General features: G+C 53.9%; 1 protein-coding gene across 1 annotated transcript in view; it reads right to left on the bottom strand.

Moving 5' to 3' along the window:
- MYORG (myogenesis regulating glycosidase (putative)) overlaps window positions 1–8,066 on the bottom strand; it is a 16,929-nt gene extending 8,863 nt beyond the window's left edge. The window contains exons 1-2 of the mRNA XM_042028906.1: window positions 7,960–8,066; window positions 4–1,081 (exon numbers count right to left, since the gene is read on the bottom strand). Of these exons, the coding sequence (XP_041884840.1) occupies window positions 4–956 (953 nt within the window). The 5' untranslated portion in view covers window positions 957–1,081; window positions 7,960–8,066. The remainder of the gene's footprint in view (window positions 1–3; window positions 1,082–7,959) is intronic.
- Window positions 8,067–10,535: the final 2,469 nt, after the last annotated feature.

Below are 10,535 nucleotides of genomic sequence, written 5' to 3'. Positions count from 1 at the left end.
TACATGTCATCAATCTCAATGTGGCTGCAGTTAAAATGGTACTTCTTGATCTTTTCAGCAAATCGCAAGAGTTTATCCTGGTCAATATCATTCTTGTAGAGGGCCCAGGTGGACCATATGGGGTATCGGAAGGCGTTCTCAGCAGGGATCTTGGAGGGCTTGTTGAAGTACCTGCGCACCATGTACTTGTGGATGGAGGTGACGTCGGAGCCCACGCAGACGCGGTAGCTGAGCTCGGGGAAGGGCTGCTGGCCCAGTGGGGGCTTGTAGGGCGAGTCCTTGTAGCGGGCCTGGAAGAAGAGACTGCGCTCAGTGGCGTTGAAGCCCAAGTGGAAGGGCACGGAGTCGTTGATCTTGATGGCCGCCGCCTTGGAGGAGAGCCAGTAGCGCTCCAGGATGCCGCCAAAGCTGTCGCGGAAGGAGTAGACGTCGCTGGTCACGTAGGGCATGGGCTCCTGGTAGCCGGCCAGGCGGATGGGCCAGTGCTGGGTGCTCATCTCCGAGCCCCCGTACCAGTGGGCGTCCTCCCAGAACATGGTGTGCTCCACGGCCGGGCCGGCCTCCAGCTCCTCCCAGCGCACACGGTAGCACATCACCGTGTCCTTGGGCTTCACCGTCTGGATGAAGAAGTTGAGCGGCCCCCGGCTCGAGCGCGAGCAGCTCAGGATCTCGCCCTCCTTGGAGCACGACTCCAGGTCCAGGCTGCCCGAGCGGAAGGCCAGCCGGAACACCACCTCCCCGTGCTGGTTGCGGATGATGAAGCCGTCCGCCCGCAGGTCCATCAGCTCTGTCTTGAGCCGCTCCGCCTTCCGCAGGGACACCGTGTAGTAGCACCAGGCCACCACTGCGGCAATGAACAGGATGAGGCCCAGCAAGATGGCACCCAACATGGGCCTCAGCTCCTTGGAGGGCTTCTGCTTCACTGGTGTGAAGCTCTCTGGCAGGAAAGTGTACATGGTGCTGCGTTTTCTCTAGAGCTTTCTGCAGAGGAGTAGGAAAGAAGCACGCATGGGGTTCTCAGAAGAAGACAACAGATTGTTAGGAGAGCTCCCACCTCCACCGAATCCCAGAACATCCGTCTCTGAAAAAGGAGAGGATATAAATAGTCTGAGAGAACCTCTGCATCAAGGGACAGCGTGTCATCCATTTGCTCCCCCCGGCTCCCTCTGCCTGTCTGTGACATGCCAGGTGTTGTGTTCCAAGTACCAGACACCATCTCCAATTACTCCAGGCAAGACAACACATGCAGAGAACAGCCTGAGCCCTACACAGGGAACAACCACGGGGCAACAAGGACCAAATAATTGCCATAATTAGTGTTTTTTTGTTTTGGGGAGACTTTAAGTGAGGCAGGAATGGAGACTGGGTGGAAGTAGAAGGAGGCTGAACAGGAACCAGATCAGCTCACTGACAGTGTCTTTAAGAGACAGAGATAACTAAGAGCTATAAAAGACACCACGTAATGAATTCCACACAGCCACTCCTAATTTTAATCATATTGCCTCCCTGGCAGATTTAATTCATCTGCAGCAACATCCCCTCCTTGTCCCAAGCATGTTCCAGCTGCTCCACCTGGGTGATGCTTTGCAGTCAAAGTGGGTAAATACCTGCTTCTCCACAGCTCACGGTGAGCCAAATGGGGCTGGGGTACCAGTGGCTCATGTCTGGTTTTGGGGGGCATGTAGGGGGTGCGGTGAGTGGCACAGAATGGCTGGCTCCTGCCATGTGCTCAGACCTTTACAGCATTTCTGGGTAGAAAAGAACTTCCAGCTTTTCTGAAAGAAAAGCTAACCTTGTAGTAAGTGAGCAGTGCAGGACCTCCAAAGGGCCCTTCCTCCATCCAGCAAGGCTCCAGGCTGTGTTTCAGCTCCAGCCCACTCCCCCCTGAGTGGCCCCGGGGAAGTAGGCTGTGCCAAGAGCCTAATGGCTTTTCCTTGGCCACAGCCTGGCTGGGCTCCGCCAAGCATAACGCCTGGGATCCAGGGGAGAAAAGTAAAGTAAGGACATGGGAGAGTGAGAAGCAAATGCAGCTGCTGGAGGAATAGGGGAGGGAGAGGAGCTGCAAAGCTGCAGACCAGCTGCCTGATATCTGCCTGGTGCCAGCAAACACAGCCGGTTCCTCCCCAAGCTCTGGGGCTGTAAACCTGCTGGCTGTGGGCAAACCAGAAGGAAAAAACCCTCTTTTTCTGCACAAATGAAACCAGTTGCAGAGATTCCCTCTAAAGAGATTGGTTTTTTTCTTAAGAAAAAGGAAGAAAAAGATCCAAAATAAATTACGGAACCCTCTCCCTGCAATAGACATGGCAATCCAGAACACGTATTTCTCTGTGCCTCAAAAAGATCCAAGAAAGGAAAAGTAAAGCAGAAGGGGGTCCTGAACACCACCTAAGCCTTGTTGCTCCACTGTAGCTATGTGCAAACTGCAGCATCTGTGCACAGGCTCAACAAAACATTCTGTGTTTATATTCTTCATCTTGAAGCAGGTATTGGACCAGACCTTGCAGCAGGCAGGTCATTCTAACCTTCCCCTGGGAGTTAGTAACTTTCTAGACAGCCAGTTACTTTAAATGGGATTACAGAGGCATTAGGCAGCGATTAGCCTGAACAGGCGATAGGTTTAGTTAAACAACTTGTCCCATGGCCAACTCCCACAGAGCCCTCACTTGCCAGCGAGGAGCTCGGGAACGGGTTGGGGACAGCTCCAACCACTCCAACTGTGTCACCCAGCACTGGATCCTGCCCCCCAGGTGGGCAACAGGGCTCTCACCACCCAGCACTTGTGATGCAAGACCAGCTGAGCCAAGCCAAATTGGGCAATAAAGACAGGGAGGAGGTGGTGGTGGGATGAGGCTGTGTTTGGGATACACCTTTCATCCCTCTCTCAACTCTTCCTTGGCTTTAGGGTGAACCAGAAGCAGCACAGGGCCATCCCAGGGATGGCGGGGAGGAAGGTTTGCAGAAGGACTTTGGCTAAAACCAGCACAGCTGAGTGAAGCTGCAAGTGGCAGGATGATACTGGAAATACAGATGGGTACACTGAGCCCAAATAAATCCTCACCCTCTCAACACTGGGAGGTTTTGGGATGCCAGAGAGAGAGGGACGTACGAATACCTGTCACTCCAGAGCCATGCCTCTATCTCACTTGTGCCTTATCTGGGGACTGCAAAGGTCAAGGGGGAAAAAAATAAAATGCACCCTTCACCAAGCAGAACTTGCAAATAATTTGGGAAAAGTTTTCACATTTTCTTTATAAAAAAGAGGGCAAAATGATGTTTTCTTTGCCAATTCTCATTTAGGGTTTTAAGCCCAAGAAATATCTGATACTGCTACTGAGGCTCCATCTAAAATTGACAGCAGCTCCCACGGCTTCAGGGAATTTCTGGATTTTTATCTACCTTTCAGGAAGCTGGCTTATTATTTATGAACTACTTCGAAGCTGCTCTATTTTTAGGCTGTTTCTTTCTTTTCCCCCCCATGGACTGGAGCTCATGGCACACATGAGGGAGCCATCACTGCTACTGTCAGTAGAGAAATAATGTGGTTTTTAAGAAAGGTTTTGCAGCCTCTTGAGTCCCTTGGACACCAATCTGCCTCAGAGTGATGTGCAAGCTGAGTGATTGAGCTGGTGGATTTAATCCTGCTCTGACTGCTGTGGCTGGGTCAGGATCAAACCCTGTGGCTGCTGAGGAACATTGCCTACTTGGACATGACTTTAACAAAGATGCTGAGAAGGGTGTTTGCAGACATCACCCAGCACAGTGATGGGCCAAGGAGGTCTCCAAAAACAATCTTGGTCTGTGCCCTCTATTTTTTTGCCTTGTTAACAGAATGTACATTCTCCAGTGGGAGATCTGGCACCGTCCCAGGTGAGAGCTAAGTCTCCCAGGCTCCCCGGAGATGCGTTCCGCCTCTCCCTCGCAAGCTGCAGCCCGCAGAGGTGCCTGCTCATGCACTGCCTGTTTCAACAATTTTTTTTTTGTGTAACGCTAACTTGTTATTTTGCTCCAAGATGACATTGTGGCGACCTTTAACTCCTCAGGAAAAAAAAAAAAGAAAACTAGAAGGGAGAGTGTCAAAGTCAAACAGCATGTTTGCAGCTTGCTGCGCCGGAGCTTCCCAGCTGACTCAAAACAAAGGTTTTTCTCTGTGTTCTGTGAAAGCAGCGAGTCGCCTTGCCTCAACTCAAGATGAAAGCGAAACATCTGAGCAGGACACACTTTATAGAGTAAAAATAAAAATCCATTTTTTGACCGCTTCTATTTTTACCAACACCACCGCTAACCACAAGCTGCGAGACCCACAGCACCACTAACCCCAGCCACTCTGCAATTAGGACATTCATTTAAAGAGGGTCAATAACATATAACTGGTCTTTATTGCCCTGGCAGGGTCAGGTCTGAACTGCGCTAGGGGCCAAGCTCCTGCCGGAGACACACACCCACTTCCCCCACCGGGATGCCAGGAAACCCTCCCTCTTCCACTGCAAGGTGCTGCCGCCTCCTCCCCAAACATCTTGGCAGGAGTTGAGCTCAGGAAATAGTACAGAAACACTGCAGATTTTACCAGGAGGCATCTCCAATCCCACACAAGAGCAGGGAATTAGGACAGCAAATTAAGGGAAAAATTTCTTCTCCGCAAAAAAGCTGTGGAGGCAATAAAACCTCCATGTGTCCAGTCTGAAACCCCCTGCAGGGAACCTGCCCTGACAAAGGGACTTTGTACACCTGAGACAGGGGACAAACAAACCCTTCCTGGCGGGTTAATTTCCCTTGGAGGGGTCTGCAGCAGAGCACTGGAGTTCTGTGGAGGGCTTTTTGGAGTCAAATAAGGTGAAATCACTGCTCCTCCCGCTTGGCGCTGATGGGAGCAGGTGAGATGGGTGGAGGCACCTGGTGACAACGCAGGCACAGAGCGCAGGGCTGCTCCCCACACACCCTGATTCCACATGGATCAGAAGCACTCATTCCCTCCCTAATCCTGTGGATTCCCCCAAATACTACAATGGATCACCCCGAGGCTCTGGGTTTATCTCTGCAACACTCAAGCCACCTCCGGGGGCATGCGTGAGGCACAGACACCCGGCCCCTGAGCCCTGGGGGATCCTCCACCTTCACCGTCCTTGCTGTGGTCAGAACAGGGATGGACCCACTGCCTGACCTGCGGGGTTCCTGGAGATGCTGCGGTGGGGGAGCTCTCTGCCCCTCCTGCAAAGTGACAGACCCTTCTTGTCAGGGCTTTTGCAAATTCTCCACCGCACCCGGCTGCTGGACACAGAGAGGCCCATGCAGGAGGCAGCTCACCCTCCGGGGCACGGTGCCCCAGTACTTACCTAGCCATGGCTTCCTGGGGATCCCTGCCTGCCGCCTGGCTCCACCACAGTCGTCTTTTTAAGCACATGAAAAAGGAGCACCGCTCCATCTCCACGTCCCCGGCAGCTCCATCCTCTCCATCACGTGGGGCGTTCCGGGGCTCCGAGCTGGCCGCTCCGTGAGCAGCGGGTGTCCGCGGGCAGGAGGAGGGGACCAGCACGTCACCGCTGTCTTCTCAGGCACCGTGACGGATGTGTGAGCAGCCAACCCTCCGGCCGGGGTGTGCCAAGGCGAGCGGAGCCCGGCCAGGAGGGGCGGCCGCACACGGGAGCGCGCTTCCACCCTCCTCCGCTCGCGGACACCCGGGATCCGGGCTGGCATCTCACCTCCCTGCCAGGTGGGCGGGAAGGGCCGGCGAAGGCGCATCCCCTCCCTGCACTCACAGGAGCGCCAGAATCAGAAAGCACAAGGGAAAAAAGACTAATCCAACCCAAGGTTTGGGGTGATTTTTCTTTTCTTCCCCAAATGTTGTGATTTTAAGCAGAGTCATGACCCAGAAGAGTAATGAGGCTGCCTCGTGTGAAAAGAAACAAGCTGCCCCACTGGTGCTGGTTGGTTTGTAAGATAGGATTAAACAGCACTGGGCACCTGGAGGATAAACCCCAAATCCAAGGTGGCCGTGTGAATACAGAGCTCATCTGCAAAGTGCAGACAGGCTGCCAGCACCTCACTCTGTCTGCGAGAGGAGGCAGGAGATTTGAAGCTGTGGCATTAGCTCTGCCCAGCCTTAAATGCTTTCACCTTTATTATAGGAATTGTGACTTTGCAGCCCAGTTTTGTCTTTTAAAGTTTCCAGTGTCAAGTGATGCTCCAAACCCATTTAGACACTTCATCCAGTGTTTGACCATGAATACAAAGCAGCCACAGGGAACCAATTCTGGCAGCAGATGACTTAATATTTAACACCCCTGACAATTCCCCTTTTACAATATCATCTTTCTTTGTTCTTCACCCCGTGCTAATTACCAAGATGAAGTTTAATAAACTGGGTTTTCACTGTAACCCTGCACACAGCTCGTGGTGCTTTCATCTCATGACTAAACCATGACCAGAGGCTTCTTCTTTCCCCTGCCTAGAGGCACATCAGGGAGCCTGAATTTATCTGAGCTGCAAAGATCTGTGGAGACTTTAAAACAAAGTGAGTCCTCCTGGTCCACTTGTATCAAAGTGCATTGGACATGAGGGAGAGAAAGCTCCAGGGCTCTCCCCTTAAGGACATGCCTCTGTCCACCTTGGAGAAGTCCTACAGGTTCTGTGGGAGCTGGAGAGAGCCGGGCTCTGAAACTGTGGTCCACTGGGTAACCCTGAGCCCAGCAGTCAGCTCCTCAGCACCCGCAGGGCCACCAGATCTCGTGCCGAACAGTGGCAAAAGCAGAACACCAAACAGTGGTGCTATTAGCTTATTTCATGTGCCACTTTTGCCATGTAAGATACACAGCCACAAAGATTTTGGTGTCTTTTCCAAGGTCTCTTGGTCCCCAGCCCAACTCTGGCTGGTACACGACGTGTGTCATCTACCACCCCATCACTCCAACAGCCTCTCCCCAAAGTGGGTGTCAATCTCACTCACTGCTCATCTCTGTCCTCCAAGACAACCCACCCTGTAAGTGGGACCCAGTGCCCTGTTTTGTCCACGCAGATTCTTTCTCTGAAGAGCTGACTCAGCGCTTTGGGAGCGCTCAGCATTTCGGATGCTGATGCAGGCTGAAACCTGAGCCCACCCCAACATCCAAGTGCTACAACATGATATGGGGGAGAAATGGAAACCTAAGCACGCCCCTCTGGCACAGCCCTGCCAATTTTCCAGTCATCGAGTCACCATGAAACTCCAGGCACTGGCAGCTCCAGAGAGCTGTGGATGGCTCAAGATGCTGGGCTGTTGACACAAGTCCCAGAATTTGTATCCAACAGTCAGTGATTCTGGATAACCTTGGCCCAAACGCAGTCACCAATCCCTTTAAGTGCTCCCGTGCAGCTTTTCCATGTGCAGATCCAGCCACACAGCCTCACAAACGTCATTCTCCACTGGGCTGTGGGTGTCTGCTGTGCCAGGCACTTGCCTTTGGACATCATGGGTATCCCAAAGTGGTAAGGGGGGAAAAGGGGAAGAAGCATTTGTGCTTTCTAACACAGCTTTGGCCACTCCTTGCCATGGCCAGCGAGGTCACAGCTGTCCCAAAACCCACTCCAAACCCAATCGAGCACACAGCACAATGAGCTGCGTACACCCATCTGCAAAGTTTTCACTACCAAGCATCTTATCAAGCGGCAAAAGTTGAAGCTGCTCTTTGCGAGTCGTGCCGGGGACGTGTCTCCCGGCTCCGTTCATCTCCGGGCAGGCAGACTCCCACCTACCGGAGAACTCGCGCGGCCCCTGCCCGGCGGGGTGCGGAGGGCTCGCACCCCAAGGTCTGGGCAAAGCTCCGTACCTTCACCGCGCTCCCCGCGGGCCTTCCCGAGCCCTCGCCGATGCCGCAGCCTGGGGTCTGCGGGAGGGGGAGCCCCTCGCCCGCCTCTTCCCGCACCCCCCGAGCCGGGGCTGCGCCCCCGCCCCCGCCCCGAGCGCAGCCCCGGGAGCCGCTCACTCACCGGCACCGCCGGGCCATAGCCGGGTCTGCCGGCCCGGGGGGCTCCGGGCGCGGGGCTCAGCGCGGTTCCGGGGTTGGGCGCTGCCCGCCCCGCCCCGGCTCCCGCCCCGGACCGGCCCCCGGACCGGCGCTCCCCGATGGGAGATGTAGTTCGGCCCGGGCAGGGCAGCTCCGGGGGGCGCCGGGGGCTGGAGCCGCTGGGGATGTCCGAGGGAGCGTGGGGATGGGGTACCCCCGGGGCTGGGCTAGGGGTATCGGGGTTTGGCTCCGGCGGGGCTGTGCCGGGGTGCTTTTGGGTCGGGATGAGGTTTTCATGAGATGCTTTGGAGCTGGGACAAGTTTGTCATGGGATGCCTTGGGGCAGGGACAGGATTTCAGTGGATGCCTTTGGGCTGTGCTGGGCTCTTCACGTGATGCTTTGGGACTGGGATGAGCATTACATGGAATGCTTTGGGGCCGGGCCAGGTTTTTCAATGGGGTGCTTTTGGGCAGGGACATGCTTTTCATGGGATGGTTTTAGTCCGGGATGGGGTTTAATGGGGTATTCCCTGCTCCTAGGAGGACTGGGGTACTGCTTGGTGTGGGCACAGCACGGCAGGCTGCTGCCCCACTGGCATGTGGGTCCCCAGATGGCTCTGTGCTGGAGCATCACCCCACTGTGAGGACCACAGTGCCGTGGATTTATGATCAGCAGCACACATGGAGGGGCCTGGGTGGTGCTGCCCCCTGGCACTGTGCTCTCAGATCATAGTCAGACAAGCGCATTTCATGCCTTCATTAATTATGTGCTGCTTTCAAAGTACCCCTCCTTATGTAGCATGTGTCAGTGTTCAGTATCCCAGATGGATGGCAGCTCTTCCTGGACAACTTGCCAAAAGCAAGCACGTCCTCAGCAGCCCAGCATGAAGCCGACAAACACGGGTGTCAGTGACTGCTTCTATTTTTGGCTGTGTTACTATGCTCTGAGAGCTTTCCCTTGCATGCTTTCTTGGTCTCCACCTTATGGATGGTGGGGGGGCACCAGTCTGCAAGGGCTGTTAAAGTGCCCACCAAACCAGCAGTCAGTGATGTTTCTCCCCCTTTCCCAGGAACTTCCCCAGACTGTGGGAAAGGGTCTGAGGGGAACAATTGCCCAAGCCAGCTTTAATGAAAGACCACCTTTGCCCTTCACCAGTGCCATGGGGCAAAGTAAGCCTCTGAGATAAACTAATGTACCCTGGCATTGCCATCTCAGTGAACCATTTCCAGTGGCTCCTCCCTGCCTGTGAACACCATTCTCTCTTGCACTCTCTCTCATTTTCCTAAAATTCTTGTTGCCAGATCCATACCAATTGAGGAAAATATTCCTGTTTCTTGGTGGAGAAGACCTTGAGAAACTTCTTTCTGAAGCTCAGGCATAGGGACATATATGGGGAATCCAGTGCTCCCTGTTTATTCTTGTTGCTGCTTGGTTTTAGTTTCTGATCTCAGGAATTTAAGGCCAATCACATGTTTTCTGCTAAGTCTCACACCTAATTTTGGCCCACAGGGATTTGATGCAGTAGCAGAGTGATGACTGTGCTGGTTAAACAGCGTCTTTTCTGCCCTCTGCCCAGGGCTGAAAAAAGCTGCTTCAGCAACAGGGACATCCTAAAGGTAAACATGTGGGGATTAAAAGGTACTGCCAGACCTGCAGTGGGTGAAGGACAGGGCTGATTACTGCATAACAGTGTGGCCAGGGAACATGTTCTTGGTAAGTAGAGCACACAATGACAATTGAAAATACAAGAGCAGCACAAGAAACACTGACATGGCCCCAGAATCTGGGAGATGCTAAGCTACATGCCGGCGGGCTCAGGAATGCCAGCAGGATTTCAGGTGTTGTACAGTCCCAAGCACGGCTGGATGAGACCATGCATACAAACACCTGTGCTGGGAGTAAATCTGGCTTTGTTAAGGATCTGTCATAGAGGTTATACGCATCAGTTGCAGCTCATTGGCCACTTGTCCCTGCTCATGCAGCCTTGGTCCCTGGGGACGATGGGGCACCAGGAGAGTATTTCCCAGGCAGCACTTATCATCAGGAGGTATTTATGGGCCACTGGAAGTCAGAACCCTCAGGAAGTCAGAACCCTCAGGAGGTGCAGACGTCCCTGCGACAGGGACAGTCTCAGTCCAGGGAAGGAGATGGGTGGCTGTGGCAAAGCTGCAAGCACATATACTGAGGGAGCATCTCCTTGGCACTGGAAGGAGGACACAAGATACAAAGAGGGGATGAACAGAGCCACTGCCAGCACCATCAGCCCCCTGACCCCATGGAGATATGCCCTCTGTGACACAGAAGAACAGCTGGTACCTTGGCAGAGCCTTTGGACCTGGACAACCAGTTCTTCGCAGGCTGACAGGCAGAGGGGTTGATGGTTGATGGTGTTCCTGTAGTGTTCCTGCACTGCCACCTCAATCAGCTGTTTGGGCTGACCTTGGCTCAATGGATTTTGTAATGGGGGCACTGTTGATTCCTACAGACAGCAGGGAATGGGAAGAGACACCCGTGCCATGTGGCAGCATCTGCCTTCACAGCCGCTGGGGCACACAGTG

Source organism: Corvus kubaryi, unplaced genomic scaffold (assembly GCF_017639235.1).
Source record: "Corvus kubaryi isolate FWS band 111438036 unplaced genomic scaffold, C.kubaryi_AGA036_p1.0 37308, whole genome shotgun sequence".
NCBI lineage: Eukaryota > Metazoa > Chordata > Aves > Passeriformes > Corvidae > Corvus > Corvus kubaryi.
This window is presented reverse-complemented; position numbering and strand designations above follow the sequence as displayed.